Source organism: Chionomys nivalis, chromosome 9, assembly GCF_950005125.1.
Source record: "Chionomys nivalis chromosome 9, mChiNiv1.1, whole genome shotgun sequence".
NCBI classification, from domain to species: Eukaryota; Metazoa; Chordata; class Mammalia; order Rodentia; family Cricetidae; genus Chionomys; species Chionomys nivalis.
The window spans coordinates 11,636,297-11,657,093 of record NC_080094.1 but is presented as its reverse complement, the minus strand read 5'-3'; the positions used below and the strand labels follow the sequence as shown (position 1 = coordinate 11,657,093).

General features: G+C 39.2%; 1 protein-coding gene across 1 annotated transcript in view; it reads left to right on the top strand.

Moving 5' to 3' along the window:
* The window catches only part of Cse1l (chromosome segregation 1 like), a 49,963-nt gene that overhangs the window by 17,354 nt on the left and 11,812 nt on the right, over nt 1-20,797 (top strand). Inside the window, exons 4-15 of the mRNA XM_057781805.1 lie at nt 5,391-5,492; nt 5,574-5,719; nt 6,178-6,268; nt 8,697-8,804; nt 10,622-10,714; nt 13,453-13,620; nt 13,723-13,852; nt 14,572-14,637; nt 15,289-15,491; nt 16,168-16,252; nt 17,987-18,048; nt 20,647-20,783. Coding sequence (XP_057637788.1) covers nt 5,391-5,492; nt 5,574-5,719; nt 6,178-6,268; nt 8,697-8,804; nt 10,622-10,714; nt 13,453-13,620; nt 13,723-13,852; nt 14,572-14,637; nt 15,289-15,491; nt 16,168-16,252; nt 17,987-18,048; nt 20,647-20,783 — 1,391 coding nt within the window. The remainder of the gene's footprint in view (nt 1-5,390; nt 5,493-5,573; nt 5,720-6,177; nt 6,269-8,696; nt 8,805-10,621; nt 10,715-13,452; nt 13,621-13,722; nt 13,853-14,571; nt 14,638-15,288; nt 15,492-16,167; nt 16,253-17,986; nt 18,049-20,646; nt 20,784-20,797) is intronic.

The following is a 20,797-nucleotide window of genomic DNA, read 5'->3' as shown; positions in this document are numbered from 1 at the left end:
TTTTTTTTTTTTTTTTGAGACAGGGTTTCTCCGTAGCTTTGGGTTCCTGTCCTGGAACTAGCTCTTGTAGACCAGGCTGGACTCGAACTCACAGAAATCTGCCTGCCTCTGCCTCCCGAGTGCTGGGATTAAAGGCGTGCGCCACCACCACCCAGCTCCACATAACTTTCTTAAACTTTATTATTACTCAGGTTGTTAAGAGAGTTAAGAGACAGACCTAGGATGGGAAGACAGTTTAAATGGATAATTAAAGGAGTTTAAGATGGGTATGTGTTATGTTTCTGTAACTCCAGATTCTGAGGTTGAAACAGAAGGATACTAAGGTCTTGACAGCCGGGTAGCACAGTGAAATCCCATCTCAAAAAAAGTAAAATTTAAAGTAATTAAGATTTCCTTATTCGTTCACTTATTATTTCACAACAGGATCTTACTGTGTAGGCCTGGCTGGTCTGGAACTCACTGTATCACTGTCTGTCTGTCTGTCTGTCTGTCTATCTATCTACCTACCTACCTACCTACCTACCTACCTAAATATTTGTTTATAGTGTGTGTTGTCTAAAGATAAAATTCTTGGGGCTGGAGTGATGGCTCAGTGGTTAAGAGCACTGGCTGCTCTTCCAGAGGTCCTGAGTTCAATTCCCAGCAACCACATGGTGGCTCACAACCATCTGTAATGAGATCTGGTGCCCTCTTCTGGCCTGTAGACATACATGGAGGCAGAATGTTGTATACATAATAAATAAATAAAATCTTTAAAAAAAAAAAGATAAAATTCTTATTTACAGTCTTTTGGGTTGATGACATAATAATTTATAAAACAGGTCTGTAAAGATGGCCTGGCAGTTTAAGAATACTTACTGCTCTTACAGAGAACCCAGAGAAGCAAAGCAGCCAAACACTAGAGAGCTCTTACCTCTACGAAATCTTTTAAGATTTATTTATTATGTGTACAGCATTCTGCCTGCATATGTACCTGCACCCCAGAAGAGGGCACCAGATATCATTTTAGATGGTTGTGAGCCACCATGTGGTTGCTGGGAATTGAGCTCAGGACCTCTGGAAGAGCAGCCAGTGCTCTTAACCTCTGAGCCATCTCTCCAGCCCCTCTATGAAATCTTTAGACTGAGAAGAGCACCTTCCTGTTTCATGCCACTTTATATTCCTCTCTAGTGCTGGGATTAAAAGTGTGCACCACCACTGTCTGGCCTGTATAACTGACTAGTGAGGCTAGCTTTGCACTCTGATCTTGAGGCAAGCTCTTAATGTTATAAATATATATAAATTATAAACAGAATATCACTATATTTGTGTGTTTGGAACTTTTTCTTTTAAGCTTTCTCAGGTTCTATGTGGGAATACATGCCCCATTTTGGATGCAATTAAAGTTTATATTATTCATTAAATATTGTTCTGTGTAGTGAAGAAATAATTTTGAATCTTAGAAAGACAATGCAGTTTGCAGGCATGCTAGCTTTTCTATAGGGTAGGAGGGATGGAAGGACTTTTTGAGGCTGTCTCTTTTTGTAGCATAGGCAGTCCTCAAACTCATGAGGATTCCTTGTGCCTCAGCATCCTTAGTGTTTGTCTCTGTCTGTAAAACCACAAGAGTGTCTATAATATCTTTTTTAAGATTTATTTATTTATTATGTATAGTGTTGTGCCTGCACACCAGAAGAGGGCACCAGATCTCATTATATTAAGATCTCATTATTGATGGTTGTGAGCTACCTTGTGGTTGGTTGCTGGGAACTGAACCGTCTCTCCAACCCCTATGGTAATCTTTAAGAGGTGTACCTCTGAGTATACTCTTAACTAGTAACAGACAGTTTTCATAGTTTTCATAGGACAGATCTTTAAGATGAGAATCAAATTGTTGCTTTTAAAGGTAACTCTTGATAGACCAAGCATGATGGCATGTGCCTTTTATTGCATCCATGGGAGACAGGCAGGTGAAACTCTTTTTAATTCAAGACCAGCCAGAGCTACATAGAGACCCTATCTCAAAAAACAAGTAAACCCCCCAACAACACAAGATGACTACTTAACATGCATTGACAAATCTATAGATTTTAATCACATGCTGATTAGCTTACATGTAAACTGAAATCTTCCTTCTGTAATTGGAGACTGTGCTTTCTCAGCCATCCAGTCCCAAGTAATCACACAGAAACTTAAATTAATTACCAACTATTTGGCCAGTGGTTTAGGAATATTCCCAGCTAGCTTTTACTTCTTAAATTAACTCATTTCTGTTAGTTTATATTTTATCATGAGGCTCCTGGGCTTGTATTTTGTTCCCTTACATGTTGTTTCCCTGCCAGCTGGTGGTGTCTCTCCCCAACCCTGCCTTTTTTTTTTTAAAGATTTATTTATTATGTATACAACATTCCTTCCATGTATGCTTGCATGCCAGAGGAGGGCACCAGATCTCATTATAGATGGCTGTGAGCCACCATGTGGTTGTTGAGAATTGAACTCAGGACCTCTGGCAGAGCAGTCAGTGCTCTTAACCTTTGAGCCATCTCTCCAGCCCCCAACCCTGCCTTCTTTCTCCCTCTGCCTCTGTTTGGATTTCCTACCTATCTATATTCTGCCTATTGGCCAAATCAGTTTCTTTATTAGCCAGTGGTAATAAGACATGATCACAGCGTAAAGAAGGGCATCCCACATCATCCTTACTTCCTGCCTACTTACCTTCTTTCCCCCCCCCCCTTCTCTCTTCCTTCCCTTCTTTTTGGTGTTACTAGGGATCAACCCTAAGGTTTTATGCATCCTAGTCATGTTTTCCAGAATATACCCACACCCTAGACCTCAAATTATTTTCTGAATGTTCCTTTCTTTCTCTCTATTTTTTCCCCCCTCAAAACAGGCTTTCTCTGTGTAGCCCTGGCTGTCCTGGAACTATCTCTGTAGACCAGGCTGGCCTTGAACTTCCTGTTTCTACTCCCGAGTGCTGGAATTAAAGACGTGCACCATCACTGCCCAGCTCTTTTTTTTTTTTTTTTTTTTAATACCAGGTCTCACATAGCCCAGAGTGGCCTCAAAATATGTTGTGTCCCTAAGAATAACCTTAAATTCCTAACCCATCTGCCTGTACTTCCTAAGTGCTAGGATTCCAGGCATGTATCACCATGCCTAATTTATTTAGTCCTCTAAACTGAACCTAGAACTTTGTGTGTGCTATGCAAGCATTCTTCCTATTATCCGTGCTCTCAGCCTTCTCTCTCTCTCTCTCTCTCTCTCTCTCTCTCTCTCTCTCTCTCTCTCTCTCTCTCTCTGTGTGTGTATGCGCGCTCGTGTTCATATGCTGTGGGCTCAAGCGTGCACATGCAAGCACACTTGGCCACTTAGTGTAAGTGCATGTGCAAGAGGGCCACAGTACACATTTGGAGGTCAGAGAATAGCATCTGAGTTTGGTCCTTACCTTCTATGTTCATTTTGTTGGTTTTCTTCCGCATGTTCTACTGGCCCTGGGCTTCTAGGGCTTCTGCTTCTGCCTCTCATCTCTGGGTAGCACTAGGATAATCGATGTTCATGCTGTAGATCTGGACTTACATAGATTTGGGGGATTTTCTTGATTGAACTCAGGTCCTCACATTTGACTGGCAAGCATTTATACCCATTGAACTATCTCCATCCATACATCCATTTATTTAGGGACAACCTAACCCTTAAACTCACTGTTATGTTAGCAGTACCATCTCACTGAACGATCTCCATCCATCCATCCATTTTTTTATTTAGGGACAGTATAGACTTTAAACTCACTCTTCGGTGAAGCAGTACCTGTCACCCTTTATATGCTGAAATTACAGATGTCCATTTTTATGTTTCATCTAAGAAGTAAAATTCTTTTTAAAAAAAATATTATGTGTACAGCATTCCTTCCATGTGTGCCCGCAAGCCAGAAGGGGACACCAGATCTCATTACAGGTGGCTGTGAGCCACCATGTGGTTGTTGGGATTTGAACTGAGGACCTCTGGAAGAGCAGTCAGTGCTCTTAACCACTGAGCCATCTCTCCAGCCCAGAAGTAAAATTCTTAAAAAAAAAAAAAAAATGTGGATGTTTTTCCTGCATGTATGTCTGCATACCTCTTGCCTACTTGGTACCCAAGGAGGCCAGAAGAAGGGTATCAGATCCCTGGAACTAGATTTATAGATGGTTGTAAGCCACTGTGGATGTTGAGAACCAAGGCTGTGTACTGTGCAAGAATAGTACATGCTTTTACCTGCTCAACAATCTCCAGCTCAGAACCAGTATTATTTTTTGTTTTTTTTGGTTTTTTTTTAAGATTTATTTATTTATTGTGTATACAGTGTTCTGTCTGTCTCCTTGCTAGCCATACGAGAGCACCAGTCTTATTACAGGTGGTTGTGAGCCACCATGTGGTCACGGGGAATTGAACTCAGGACCTCTGGAAGAGCAGTCAGTGCTCTTAACCTCTGAGCCATCTCTCTAGCCCTCGGTTTGTTTTGTTTTCAAGGCAGGGTTTCTCTGTGTAACTTTGGCTGTCCTGGAACTTGCATTGTAGACCAAGATGACCTCGAACTCACAGAGTTCTACCTGCCTCTGCCTCCACTTCCCAAGTGCTGGGATTCACCATGCCTGGCAAGAAACAGAATTCTTAATTGTCATTAGGGAGTCAGAGAGCCCAGTAGTTTTTATGCCAGATATTACATTTAGAAAAGAATATACGTTTGGTTCCTTCCTTTCTTCCTCCCTCCCTCTCTTTCTTTTTGAAACAGTTTAAGATATTTTAAGACAGGTGGTAGTGGCACATACCGTTAATCCCAGCACTAGGGAGGCAGAGACAGGCAGATCTCTGAGTTCAAGATCAGCGTGGTCTACAGAGCAGGTTCCAGGGCAGCCAGGGCTGTTACGCAGAGAAACCCTGTTTCAAAACACCAAAAAGGAAAAAAAAATTAATGTAGAATTTAAGCATGAAGCTTAAGAGAAAAAGAGATACTTGGAAAGATAGACCCTCAGCATAGACTTCTCTGGTATCATCAAAATATACATTTCTCTAAGGAAAGAGTTCATGCTTTTGCCAGATTATTAAAATCTTGTTATTCCTGAAGGAGGAGTCTGAGGAATGGCCACATTCTCCATTTTCCTTGGTAAACTGAGATAATAAAAATTAGTTGTCTTGCCGGGCGGTGGTGGCGTACGCCTTTAATCCCAGCACTTGGGAGGCAGAGGCAGGTGGATCTCTGTGAGTTCGAGGCCAGCCTGGTCTAGAAGAGCTAGTTCCAGGACAGGAAGCAAAAGCTACAGAGAAACCCTGTCTCGAAAAATCAAAAAAAAAAAAAAAATTGTCTTTTACCTGTGAACTCAGATGAATGTGAATGTGGATCCTGCATCACTTACTTGTTGATGTTTCTCTTTTAGGTTGAAGATGAACCAAATAAAATTTGTGAGGCTGATCGAGTGGCTATTAAAGCCAATATAGTACATCTGATGCTGAGCAGCCCAGAGCAGATTCAGAAGCAGGTGATGTTTCTTACTTGTAGGCCCATGAAGGTGGGTGCGCTTTTCTGAGGCTCTCTGCTAATTAAACCTTTCCTTCCCTAGCTGAGTGACGCTATTAGCATCATAGGGAGAGAAGATTTCCCTCAGAAATGGCCTGACTTGTTGACAGAAATGGTGAATCGCTTTCAGAGTGGAGATTTCCATGTTATTAATGGAGTCCTTCGCACAGCACATTCACTTTTTAAAAGGTATTAATATGCAAATTTATTCTTTTAGTATACTCTTTCTGTTACATTAGTATAACTTCCTATGAGTATGAACATCCTTGAGTGGTAAAGCATTATTGTGTTTGCTTCTTCTTAAGGATCTTCATCTCAACAGGCAGTGGTTGGTGCCTGTGTGCCTTTAATCCCAGCACTTGGGAGGCAGAGGCAGGTGGATCTCTGTGAGTTCAAGGCCAGCTTGGTCTGTAGAGCAAGTTCCAGGACAGGCTTGAAAGCTACAGAGAGACCCTGTCTTGAAAAACCAAAACAAACAAACAAACAAAAAAGGACATTTATCTCACACTGCCCTATTTTCTATTAGGTAATTAGATATTTGTACGTTGAATTCAGAAGGCTGTCTGGTTGAAGGTGTCTAGTCGTCTGTCCTTGGTCATCTAAATTAACAGAAAGTTGTACTCCTATACTTCCTCTTCCTTTTCTAGATACCGGCATGAGTTTAAGTCAAACGAGTTATGGACTGAAATTAAACTTGTTTTGGATGCCTTTGCTTTGCCTTTGACTAATCTGTTTAAGGTATGGTATGTCTTGAAAATTACCTAGTATTTTAAATTGGTGAAATATTTGTATACATTTTAGAGATTTTCTTTTTAAAGCTTGGTTGATAGTGCCCCCCCCCCTTTTTTTTAAGATAGTGATTTTTGTATCTTTGGAGTCTGTCCTGAAACTTGCTCTGTAGACCAGTCTGGCCTGAACTTACATAGGTCTGCCTGTCTCTGACTCCCAAGTGCTAAAGTATTTCCTTTAGAAAAATTGCAACCCTGTGCAGAAATGGATATGGTAAGGAGTGAGCTTCCATGTTGTACAAGTATTATGTTACTGACACTTTTTTAGTCTGCTCCCTTATTTTTGTAGGGATACTTAAAAACAAAACCAAGCATCCTATCATTTCACCCAAGTAAGGAATTTATATCTGTAAAGAGAGATTGATATTTTTGACATATATGGAATTAATTATGTTATTTTACAGAGCACAGGGTACTTTCTTTAGAATGTTCTTAGTGTTTATAAGAATCCTATAAAATTGAAAGGAAATTTAACCTTTTTTTTTTTCAGACAAGATCGCACAAATACTGTTGGTAAAAGGAAACTTAAGCCCATCGGCTTAAGTCTGACTTTTTTGATGACAGAAATGCTTTTCATTTCTTACCTTCACAGAGAATAGTTGTGTCGTAGTCAGTACTCAGATACAGAACTTATATATATAAGGGTTTTTAGTGTTTGAATAATTTTTTTTTCAAAAATTAAGGCAGTATGATCAGTTTTCCAACTTTAGATTGGTAAAGATTTTTATTTACTAACAATGTAAAAAGTCTTAGTCAAGGACTGAGTATAGTTCACATGTCTGTAATCCCAGTGCATGGGAAGCAGATGCAGGGGGATTGGAAATTTTAGGCCATCTGGGCTATATGAGCAGGTTCCCTCCCCATCAGTTTGGTTTCTATGGTGAGACTGTCTGGAAAAGAAAAAAGCTTTATCCAGATTACAGTGTATAAAATGAACACATTGTTCTGCATATTCTGTTAGAAATGTTGCCCCTTTTCTTGGGTGTTGCAGTTCATTGAGAAAACCTTAATACTTTAAATTCTGCATTCCAGAATAAAGCAAGTAACACATAGAATATATGTGCAAAGTACAGGAATTTTTAGCATATAAAAATCCTGTTGTTTAATGTTTATACATTCTCTACACAATAGGCATTCTTTCAGTGGCTTTGAGACGGGTTGTCTCCTTTTTTAGATTATTTTTCTATTTGTACATGAATGTTTTGCCTGCCTGCATGTATCTGCACTGTGTGTAAGCCTGTAGGATTCTCTGGAACTGTAGGTTCTTATCCACTGTGGTACTTTTAACCACAGAGTTGTCTCTCTAGCCCTCCTCTCTACTCTATGTAGCTCTGGTTAGCCTGAAACTCACTCTGTAGACCATTGTGGCCTCAAACAGAAGAGATCTTCCAGTCTTTGAGTTCAGGAAGTAGAAGTTGGGTGCCACCACAGTTTTTCCTCCCAGGATCTCACTATGTAGCCCCAGCAGGCCTAGAACTTAGACTTGCTGTATACCAAGTTGGCCTCGAACTCAGTGTCCTACCTGTACTTTTAGTGCTGGCATTAAAGGTGTGAGGTACACCTGGCTATTGGTTTTTTGTTGTTGTTGTTGTTGTTGTTTTTAAGATAGTCTCTTTTAGTTCAGGCTCTCCTTGAACTTATTGTGTAATCAGTGATGACCTTGAACATCTGAAGATTCTGTCTTCACTTCCCAAGTAGCTAGATTGCATGCATGCACTACCCCAACAAGGTTGTGTGGTGCTGAAGCTCAAACCCTTGGCGTCATGCATGTCTTGGCTGTTTTACCCTCATCATATACCAAATGTCCCTTGAACCTTGGAATCTTTCTGCTTGTACTTGGATTTGACTTGCCTCACCACACCCAGCTGTATCGCACTACTAGAGTAATATTCCTTATGAGTAATGGAGTCTAGGTTCTATGCAGATCTCTTGGCCTCCCAAACCCTCCTGTGCTGTTTATGTGCTGCTTTGCACTACTCATGTAGAATCTCAGACTCAGAAGTAGAGGCATGCAGAACATTGTATAGATAAACGCATTGCTGCATTAGGATAATGCTCAGCTGGAAATGATCTAAATGCCAAACAGTAAAAGTTTCTTAATAAGAGCATGTAGAAACTTTTTTTGCTTAGTATTTATATATGTGCCCATAGCTGATGGAAAGATGCTCAGAGTGTTACAATTTGAACACTTACAGTCAAATTAAAAATACATACTTCTAACTTGTTTTTCAGAATCTCTTAAGTGAATATATGCTATTTAAAGGCCTCATTTGGAGAAGAAATTTATGTAGTTTCAGCATAGTATAAAGCTATTTCATTAAGCTCAGCATGCTGATTTTATGATACACTAAAACCATGTTCCTAAATTCCCTTCCAAGGCTACCATTGAACTGTGCAGCACCCATGCAAATGATGCCTCTGCCCTGAGGATTCTTTTTTCTTCTTTGATCTTGATCTCAAAATTGTTCTATAGTTTAAACTTTCAGGTAAGTTTCATTTGATTTTTTGCTTTGGGTTCTCGTTTTTCCTCTCTCACTCTCATTCTCTCTCTTTCAACTTTAAATATACAGTCTACCCCAGTGCTCCTTACCACTGAACCATCTCTGTAGCCCCCACCCCTAAGCCTTTTTCTTTTCTTTCTTTCTTTCCTTTTTTTTTTTTTTTTTTCTCTATTTTGTTAATAGTTCTTGGGGGTGGTGACGGGGAACAGCTTTGTTTTTCTGTGAAACTGCTGTCAGGACCTTTTCTCTCTACAGCGGGTCTACTTTGAACAAGCTATAAAGATAATTCTAAGAAACTGTATATTTATATCAGTGAACAAGAGAAAGTCCTCAAAAATTTTAACATCATTTTAACGTTAGGGGTTGGAGAAATGACTTGACATCAGAACTGGAATTAGAGACAATTGTGAGTTCCTTTGTGGATTCTGGGAACCAAAAATCACTTAACAATCCCTTCAGCATCTCCTCCCTCCACCTCACACCTCTGCCCTAAATTTTAAAAGCATGGCAGAGACAAAAATTAATAAATCAATGTGATTTTTGAGTTTATTTGTATGTGTGAAGTATGCCGTGTGTGTATGGGTGCCTGAGGAGGCCAGAAGTGGGCTGGAGTTACAGGTAGTGGTGAGTCACCATGTGGGTGCTAGCGATCTTAACCACTGAACCATCTCATTGTAGGCTTGTGAGAGAGGGGAAGAGCTCTGACAGGAATAAGAACTACAGATATGTCAGAGGGAGCGCTGGTGACCACTGCACTACAGCAAGAAATGTCTGTCGTGCTTGTTATCAGGATACCATCTCCAGTTATTCCTTTCGGGCTTTTTAAAAATTACCTATTTTTTATTTTTATTTATTGTGCGTCTGAGTATGTGCCAAGTGCGATGTCTTTAGAAGTCAGGACTGGATTTGGATTCCAAAATGAGTTGCAGGTGTTTGGGACTCAACCACATGGTGTTGGGACCCAGACTCTGACCCTTCTAAGATCAGGATGTGCTCTTAACCTGAGCTTCTCTTAAGCTTTCTTTCTTTCTTTAGGTTTGTTTTTCTGTGTGCATGCATGCACATGCTGTATGCCTGTTCTTGATGCAGGGATTCTTGAATCAGAACTTCAGGACAAGGAAGGGGTATTAACTGGTGCACATTCATGCACCAAGATAGAGGGAACTGAATTTGTCCTTTGTACTGTGTAGTCTCTGCCTGTTCTTAACATTCAGAACATGGTAGTATTTGCAGTGGTCAGGGAGCCTTCGCCAAAGAAATTCCATTTTTATTAGGTGAAGGTGACAAATGTCTTCAAACAATGTATGTGTTAAACTGGCTAGCAAAATTTTTAAGTGAGTACTACTGAGTTTTTGTTGTCGTTTTGTTTTGTTTATCTGAAAAATCAGGAAAAATAAGCTTGAGTTGTCACAGGTAGGAAGCCCGTTTTTTCAGAAGACTGTACTGTACTATCTATGCTAGAGAAAATCAGCAGTTGTACAAGAAACCAGAGTCTGGATGTGGTCATCTTACAATAAACTCACTAGTTGGGAGGGAAAGAGGTTGTGTTGGTAATGAGTATACTTTGTGAACATGGGCTTCATGCTAGTCCTTGTCGAATCTCTTAAGAAATACGTGGATATAGACTGGAGAAACATAGTAGGTACAGTGGTGTGATTTTCAGAGGCCTGGGGCTGCAGGACAGATATCAGCTGCCACAGTCACAGATGGACCAAAGGCATGGCCAGATGTTTTATCGTAGTGGGGAAATAGGTTACTTTCTCCATTTTATCAAAAGTTTCAAGTCCACGATTATTTTTTAGGATCTCCCTGAATTCTTTGAAGATAATATGGAAACTTGGATGAACAACTTTCATACCCTCTTGACGTTGGATAATAAGCTCCTACAGACTGATGTAAGTATTTAAAATATTGTCAAAGTTTTTTTTCCTTCATTAAGAATTATCTTGGTGTATAGATGAAATGCAGTGTTGAAATGTTTGCTTGGCATGAGTGGGCACTGGGTTCAAAACAGCAGTAAAGGAAAAAAATTAGTCTGAAGACTTGCTTACTCGTGGATTATTACTAGATAAAATTCCACAAATGTAAGAAATTTGACTATGTAATATGTAGGAAATTTTTTAATGTAATTGGGCCTACTTTCCTATAACCTCCGCACCGTCGGCGTCAGAAGATTTGGAATTATTCAGTGTCATTCTCAGGTTTGAGGACACCCTGGATTATGAGATCCTGAAGACAGATGCTAAAAAGAAATCCCACACTAGCTCAGAATTGAGTGTAATAAAGGGTTATTTATTTAGGGATAGACTCACAGATCACAGTCCTCTGCTCAATGGGGAACAGCAACCAAATCCCACAGCTGGAAGAGAGAGAGAACGCATACATTCTATTACTCACTATTATTATTAATGTGAGTAAGCTCGCACTAATCTATTATCCCATCCAATCCCCCCCCCTTTTTAAAGAGATCCCTGAGCCTATACTAATAATAGCGAGTAATAGAGTGAATACTTGTGGGCTATTATTTATAGGCAATTTACATTGATTTTAGATTTTTGTATATTGATACAAACTTAAATTATATTGAATATGTTCCTATTTTCGTCTACAAGACCCTGCCTTATGAAACAAAAAAAGTGGGTTGGGGAGCTTGTAAGATAGCTCAGCAGATAATAGCATTTGTTGCCATGCTTGGTGACTTTTTTTTATTTATTTTCTCTTTCTTTGAGGCAGGGTTCTTCTGGGTAGCCCGGCTTTCCTGGAACTCACTTGTAGACCTGGCTAGCCTTGAACTCACATGCATTGGCCTCTGCCTCCTAAGTTAGGTTATTAAAGGCATGCTTCACCATTCCCAACTCAATATTTAGTTTATTGTTAATTTGTTTTCTAGCATATATTTGCAAAGTTCATAAGAGTTGAGAAATGTCCAACTCTGTGAAGGAGATAGTATGTGGAGGAGAAACTGGTCCATACAGCTAATCAAAAATGTGCCAGAGTACTCAGGTTTGGACTCAAAGCGTGAGGGGCACAAGGAGAGACTGCACTAATCAGTTTCAATGCAGTTGGTGAACCCTACTTAAAGTTATATTAATTAAAGGCTGCTATTTTAAAAATATTTTATGTGTGTTAGTGCCATGCCTGCAGAGGCCAGAAGAGGATGTTTGATCCCCTGGAACTGGAGTTGCTAGTGGTTATGAACTTCTGTTTGGATACTGGCAAGTGAACCCAGGGCTGCAAGAGGAGCAAGTGCTCCTAGCTTCCTATTGTGTTCCCCCAGCTGTTAAATATTTTATAGCAAAGTGTTCATACAAACCTTATAGTGTTACTTTGTTTGGAGGTAGGGCATGGCACATATTCGTATACTTAGTAATAAAATGATAACCCTCTATGGAGTAGCAACATAATAGTAAAATGGGAGTGCACTGATGTGATTGCCTAATGGTTAAAAGCACCAGCAGCTCTGACACAGAGGACCTGTGTTTAGTTCCCAGTACCCACATACTGGCTCACAGCCATCTGTAATTCCAGTTCTAGGGGAATTCAATGCTCTCTTCTGATCTCCACTGGCATCAGGCATACATGAAGCACAGGCATACATATAGGCAAAACACCCATGCACATAGAACTTGAAAATGATGTAGTTTTTAAAAACCCATGCTACAGAAAGTATATATAATTACTCTTCAAGCTTCTATAGTATTATTTTTTCTGTTTTAGATTTTTAAATTTTATTTTTTGTGTATGTGTGTTTTCCTCACACATGCAAATGTATATCACATCTTGGAACTGAAGTTTTCGTTGGTCATGAACTAACAGTTGGCTTCTAGGAATTGACCTGGGTCCTCAGCAGGAATGGGAAGTGCTCTTCAACACTGAGATGTTTCTCTAGTCTCCACATATTTTTCAGTCTCATATGTGAAATGCTTCATTATCAACAACAAGGAGAAAAAGGCTTAACTCAGCTCAAATACGTGAGGGTCTAGGTGTTGTGATGCTCACCTATAATTCAAGTACTTGGCATGTTGAAGTCAAAGAATCATTAGTTTGAGGCTAGCCTAGTACATATTGAAAGACTTTTTAAGGGGGGGTATAGGCAGTGGTGGCGCTTGCCTTTAGGAGGCAGAGTTATGTGAATTTGAGGACTGCCTGGCCTACAGAGCTAGTTCCAGGTTAGCCAGGGCTACATGGAGAAACCTTGTCTTAAGAAATGAAAAGGTAGGGGCTGGAGAGATGGCTCAGAGGTTAAGAGCATTGCCTGCTCTTCCAAAGGTCCTGAGTTCAATTTCCAGCAACCACATGGTGGCTTACAATCATCTACATGTAATAGGGTCTGTGCCCTCTTCTGGCCTGCAGGTATGCACACAGACAGAATATTGTGTAATAAATAAATATTTTAAAAAATCAAAAGGTGGGAGGTGTTAAGAGTTACTGTCAGTGATTAGTAAATAATGGTTTTATCACTTGTTTCTTTGAAAACCTTGCATATGTGATGCCAGCACAAATACAGTACAATAGTTGATTTGGATTTAATTACGTTTTAAAGATGCCTATGCCTGAATTACAGCTTCTTTCCTTCCTTTATATCAACCTAAAAGTTGTATGTTTTTGAGTTTTATCTTTTCTCTCATGTGAGGATGAAGAGGAAGCAGGCTTATTGGAGCTTTTAAAGTCTCAGATTTGTGATAATGCTGCACTCTATGCACAAAAGTATGATGAGGAGTTTCAGCGGTACCTGCCTCGCTTTGTCACAGCCATTTGGAATTTACTAGTTACAACAGGTCAAGAGGTTAAATACGATTTGGTAAGATGATATTAGAGACAAGAAATATTCCTTCCCTGTTAATTTCATTTAAAAAATTACTTTTGCTTTTAAATATATTCTTATTTTTGTCTTTTGTTTCAGTTGGTAAGCAATGCAATTCAATTTCTGGCTTCAGTTTGCGAAAGACCTCATTATAAGAATCTTTTTGAGGACCAGAACACGCTGACAAGTATCTGTGAAAAGGTTATTGTGCCTAACATGGAATTTAGAGGTAATTATGGGAAAGTGGAAAGGTTTTCAGGGGATTAAAAGCTGTTCTTTAAAGTACAAGCTGGTGAGCCAGGCATGAGATCCCCCTCCTCCCCTATTGTTTAAAGGTGCTTAACATCAATTTAATAAGATGTCTTCTTCTGATTGCAATGATTTTGTGTGTGGATATTCTTTTTTCTTTTGGTATTTTGAGAAGGGTTTCTCTGTAGCTTTGAAGCCTGTCCTGGAGCTCATTCTGTAGACCAGACTGGCCTTGAACTCACAGAGATTCTCTTGCCTCTGCCTCCTAAAATGCTGGATTAAAGGTGTGCGCCACCACCATACAGCTATTGTTGTTTCAATTGTGAGTTTTCAAGGTACATCTGAAGGACAGATCCTTATTCTGATAATGTCTGTGCTACTTGTGTTTATCCATGAAATATTTTATCAAATAATAGTGAATACAGTTGCGTTTTGTTTTAATGTACTTACTGGCAAAATAGAAGGCATTCCCAGAATGATGCCTAAACTTTTGAATGTTGGAGATGAAGGTGGGTTTTAGGAATAATAAATAATAAATAAAGAATATTTATTGCAGTCATGATTTGTTGATTACTCACTTTTTGGGGTGTTTGCTGCTAAAGTCACAGTGAAAGAATACTTTTAGAACAGCAGTTCAGATGTAGATTGTGATGACATGTTCTCTGGAGGCTGCCTTAAATTAATCAACTTTCTCTGTAGCTGCTGATGAAGAGGCATTTGAAGATAATTCTGAGGAGTACATAAGAAGGGATTTAGAAGGCTCTGGTATGTATTTGGTTTTTTTAGTTAATAGTCACCTAGCAAGCCAATTTTAAGGCTTTTTTCTAATAAATGTGGGAAATAGCTAATAAGTATAGTCTTTTCCTTCTCTAACTCTGACCCTTGTGTCTGTCTGTCTCCTTCCTCTCTTTTGTCCCCTCATCTGCTTTCACACTCATACACACAAAAAAGTATAAAGTGATCAAGGAAGACATTCAACATTGACCTCTAGCCTGTACACACTAAAAATGCCTGTGCGTGCACAGGCACATAAGTATATGTACACACCACATACAAAAGTTCAATGTCATCCTCAGCTAAAGCCATCGTATGCTATATGAGACCCTGTCTCAAAAGATCCAATTGATATAGACTGGGGATATAGCTCATAGTAGAGCCCTTATATTTATTACATTGCTACATTGATTACTTGGGTTCAGTCATTATCAAAAAGTAAAAATAAAAGTCTTAAATCTTTTGTCTTTTCAAATTATTTTTTGTAGAATTTATGATATTATAACGACTTTAGTTTCATTCTAAACTGTGGGTTTTTTTTTTAGGGAAAAAGTACGTTCTTTGTGTTGCTGACAGTTTCTTAAAAATTGGACTGGTTGATTGCTTCTTTGTCCCAAGATACATTTTCTTTCGATTTTATAGATATTGATACTAGACGCAGGGCTGCTTGTGATCTTGTACGAGGATTATGCAAATTTTTTGAAGGTCCTGTGACAGGAATCTTCTCTGGTTATGTTAATTCTATGCTCCAGGAATATGCAAAAAATCCTTCTGTCAACTGGAAACACAAAGATGCAGCCATTTACCTTGTCACGTCTTTGGCATCCAAAGCCCAAACACAGAAGGTAAATCTTTTCTTGTTGGTTTTGTTTCTGAAACAGCTTAGCAACCACAGGACTCAAAAAGAAATGTCTATCTGCTAATGCAGCATCTTGCTCTTAATATACTCTCAGCACAGCTTCATGTGGATGAACTGCGTACTTGCCTCTTGATCCACACTGCCCATTCTTACTTCACTGTATAAAACATAATTAATTTAGCTAAACTAATTGGTTTAGGAACATTTATTATCTTAAGACAGTTTTGTTTTATATCTAAAAATTTGGGTATTGAAGTGTTCATCTCTGGGCTGAAAAGATAATACCAGCACACAAGAGGCTAGAGGAGAACCATGAGCTCAAGACCCTCAGTGCTACTTAGTGAGATCCTGGCTCATGAAAGAAAAAGGAAAAACAATGAAGAGATAGCTTTTTGGTTAAGTGTACTGTCTATTTTTCCAGAAGACCTGGTTCAAATCCCAGCATCTACATGGTTCATGCCTTCTGTAACTTAAATTGCATGGGACCGGATATCCTCTTCTGGCCTCCTCAGGCACCTGACATAAAATGTGGGGCATAGACATAGATGAAGTAAAGCATTTATACGCAACAATAGAGGGTTAAATGAAGCGCTCATCTCCTAAGTTTGTGCTATTGTATGCGGATATTTTGTGTTATTTTACTGTTATGTATTTTTTTTCAGCATGGAATCACACAAGCCAATGAACTTGTAAACCTAACTGAATTTTTTGTGAATCACATACTTCCTGATTTAAAGTCAAATAATGGTGAGTTTTGTGAAATTGTTTCTTTTCTATAACTTATAATGTTGTACCTTCAGTTTTTGCCACAATAATATGGCAGAAGTTCAGGGCTCCTTGTCACCGGAATTTTCAGAGGCAGTAATGACGTGGTTTCCTTAGCTCCTGTCTATGTAAAATTAACCTGACAATACTTTTTTTTTTGTTTTAGAAGAAACTAGGAGTAAGGAGACAGACTGAAACTCGGCTTTGTTATCCTGCTACATTTTTATTGTGTTTTTCATATAGGAAGGAAAAGAAAGTAAATTAAAAGTTCTAAGATGGTTGTGGTGGTGAACATCTTTAATTCCAGCACACATTTAACTGCAGCTACATAGTGAGACCCTGTCACAGATAGATAGATAGATAGATAGATAGATAGATAGATAGATAGATAGATAGATAGATAGATAGATAGGTAGGTAGGTAGGTAGGTAGGTAGGTAGGTAGGTAGGTAGGTAGATAGATAGATAGATAGATAGATAGATAGATAGATAGATAGATAGATAGATAGGTGGGTAGGTGGGTAGGTGGGTGTGGGATATGTCTGTAATCCCAGCATTTTCAAAGCTGAGGCAAGAAGACTAAGGAGTTCATAGACTTCAAAAGCAACAGGACAAGTTCAAGGCCATATGGTGATGGATCATATTGTCCTTGAAAAAACAAGGAAAGAAGTCAAAATTAGTTTCAAAGTATGTGAAATTGGTAAGAAAAGTTTCCAATGTTTATGAATATGCTGATGTAAATTGAGATAATTCCTTAAACTTTCTTGGTAAGAGGAATGTATGTAGCCAGGCATTCTGGAGCATACCTTTTTGTTTTTATGGGTGTGTCATCAGCATTTATAGGGGTGAGAGTCATCAGTCTTTGGCTACCACCTTCCCATGGCCACTAGCACATTGCTTAGCTCTTCCTGCTTCCTCTTGGCACAGATGTGCATACCCAAGTTTGTCCTTGGACAACTTGAACAGCTCCATGGCACACCACTCATAGGCTACAAAGCCTCATGTCCCGCAAGAACTTGGGTGCTTAGTGAGGTGCCCTTATCGCTGGCTGTGTGTTGGCATGCTCATGTTCTTTGTCCCCTTAGTGTCCTTGCTGAGGCCCATGGCCATTGGGTAGTACAAGGCCATGGCTGCTGTTTTCCCATGGCAACCATGATAGGAAGTACAGTGCCATGCACAAACTCAGGATATCTCTGGAGTATGTATTTAATCCCCTTACCAAAAGGCAGCCAACTTTCTATGAGTTTGTGGACAGCCTGCTCACGCACATGCTCGCTCGTTCTCTCTCTCTCTCTCTCTCTCTCTCTCTCTATATATATATATATATATATATATATATATACACACGTACATACACACATATCAAATTGCAGACTAGGCAGAGTTACACAATGAAAGTATATATACACACAGGGGTCAACAGTAGTTCGATAAGCTTTTATGCCTCCATTGTCCAGCTGGCTTTATGATTAGCAACAGCTGGCTGGTATTTTATTATCACCAATTTGTTTTTCTTTCACTAGAGGAATTGAAAGCAAATCCCAACTGAATGATGTGAGTTCAGAACAGCTTAATTGTTGGGACACTGACATACATTGCGCAGCAGCCAAACTCCAGTCACTTGACCAGTAGTAGCTCCATTGTTTAAGCTCTGATGTCACTGATTTGTGAGTAATCTTATGTAATTGTGTTTTTGTTTTTTGTTTTTTTTTAATAGTGAATGAGTTTCCTGTTCTTAAAGCTGATGGTATCAAATATATTATGATTTTTAGGAATCAAGTAAGTAGTGCTTTTTCCCCACCTGGCATTTAATAGTTTTATGCAGCAACTTCTCCAGTCTCCTGTGTAATCAGTATTTGACATCTGCATCTAACTAAAAAAAAATCCTCTTTAATAACCTGTGATTCCAGATGATGCTTAATTTCCCTTAAATGTCTTGTTTTTCTACTTCTTACCCTGAAAACTCATGGATTCACACATGATAACAAGCAAGCGTTCTCATGTGTTGATCTCTATAACCCACCTTAGTATTATAACAGTTTTATTAAAAATTTGGCTGGGTGGTGGTGGCGCACACCTTTAATCTCAGCACTCAGGAGGCTGAGTCAGGCAGATCTCTGAGTTCAAGGCTACCTTGGTCTACAGAGCTAGTTCCAGGACAGCCAGGACCACACAAAGAAACCCAGTTTCGAAAACAAAACAAAACAAAATTGACCCAAACTAGGTTGTTTGTATTTGACAATTCTGATATCGCCTGCTTTGTCACAGACCTGCTCTACTTACCGTATCTTTCAGAGAATAGTCACTGAAATCGCAGAGTCGTACATTCTGCCTTTGCTGATTGCATCCTTATGGTAGTATTGTATTCCTCTAGTCTCTGTATTGCTATTTTGAAGTAATAAATTTATTTTGGGTAGGTAGGCATGCCACAGCACAGATACAGAGATCGGAGGGGTACTGGATGGAGTGGTCCCTCTTCCTGCCATGTGTATGAAACATCAGGCATGGCTGCAAGCACCTTTACCCAAAAATTGATCTGTATTTTGATCTTGTTGGTAGTTGGATTGGATGTAGCCTCCCAAGAGAAGAGAAATGTATTAGATACGTTTTGTTTCATTCCATCGGAGCAGACACAATCACAGCTGTCCACTTTTAGAAATAACATTTATCAGTTGGTTCATGTGAAGAAAAATTGCTATTGCCAATTCATTTTTAATAACATTTTAATCCAGATATGTTTTGAGTAATCTTAATTTACTCTTTGAAAACATGTACCCTTGTGATTTTTACTCTATCTTAACATCACCATTATTGCGTCAATGGATAATATAATTATCAGTCTCTACAGAAGAACACACTCTTGTAGGGTTGCACATGCAGGCTTTAGGGTGTTTTAGCTGCCTATTTTTGGCCAACAAGGTTTCTGTGTCTTGATATAGACTCTATAATCTCTGAGAGAGTTTTTCTCAAATAACAAAATGTTCCAGGCTCCTCTTGTACATTTCCTTCCTAGAACGCCTCTCAAAGGTTATAATTTTATTAAAGACCACCATCTGAAGCCAGGTTACCCATATCTGAGAAGCAAAAGCAGCATGGATCTCCATGAGTAAGGCTCATATCAGCCAAGGCTCCTTAGGGATATTTTGTCTCAATCAAACAGCAACTTGGAGAAGACCACCCAGTGGCTCCAGGGATATTGCCAGTGAGATGTCATTGGATCGAGGCTTTTTCATAGGGAGAATTGGAAAGGAAATAAATTCACCATAAGATAATTTTTCCCCTTGTTTTGATATTTTTTGTTTTGTCTTCACAACATTGTCCTACTATTTTCCAGACTGGCCTAGGACTGACTATGAGACCAGGTTGTCCTTAAATTCCACATACTCCTTCCAAGAATTATAAATATGCACCATTTTATGTGTAGACCATATATGCCTATTACCCTTGGCGGTCAGAAATGGGGTATCAGCTTCTCTGGTACTGGTGTTATAAATGGTTGTGAGCCACCATATGGATGCTGGAAACTAAACCCAAGTCCTATGGAAGCCATATTTCTAGCTTTTATATGTGGTGTTTATTATACCCTTAGCAGATTATTAGATGCTTCAAGCATAAAGACATGCACCTGTGACCAAGCTAGGCACCCAGTTCTTCAAATTGTTGAAAGCTGTTTTTCCATATTTTGGTGTATTCACTTATCTATTAGATTTTGCCTTTATGATTTCAGAAAAGAATTGGAGGGCTGGAGAGATGGCTCAGTGGTTAAGAGCACTTGATTGCTCTTCCAGAGATACTGAGTTCAATTCCCAGCAACCACATGGTGGCTCACAACCATCCATAATGGGACCAGAATCAGCACTCATATACATAAAACGCACGAATAAATGAATCTTAAAAAAAAAAAAAGAATTGGAGAGGAAAAAAATTCAGTGAGGTTAGTAGCTAGAGAAGTGGTTTACAACTGTTTATGTAACTCCAGTTCGTAGAGATCTTACTCCCTCTTCTGACAAATGGACTCCTGTGTGCATGTAGTATGCACTCATACACATGAATTAATCTATTCAGCTGGGTGGTGATAGTGCATGCCTTTAATCCCAGCTACTGGGAAGGCAGAGGCAGGTCGTTCTCTGTGAGTTCCAGAACAGTCAGGGCTATACAGAGAAACCCTGTCAGAACTCTCCCCTCCAAAAAAAAAAACTTTTTAAAAATTACTGGGTTTCAAACCATTCATGTTTCATGTTTTTAACAATATATCGTTCTACAGTACAGCAGAGTTGGGGGGGGTGCTGTTTTTAATGTCAGTACACCCCATTTTTCCATTGTCTTTTATTAAAAAATAATAATTGGATTTAGAAGATTTGTTAATGTGTTTTTCAGGTACCAAAAGAGCACCTTTTAGTTTCTATTCCTTTGTTGATTAGTCATCTGCAGGCTGAAAGCATTGTTGTCCATACTTACGCTGCACATGCTCTCGAAAGGCTGTTTACTATGAGAGGTCCAAATAATGCCACTCTGTAAGTATTTGATT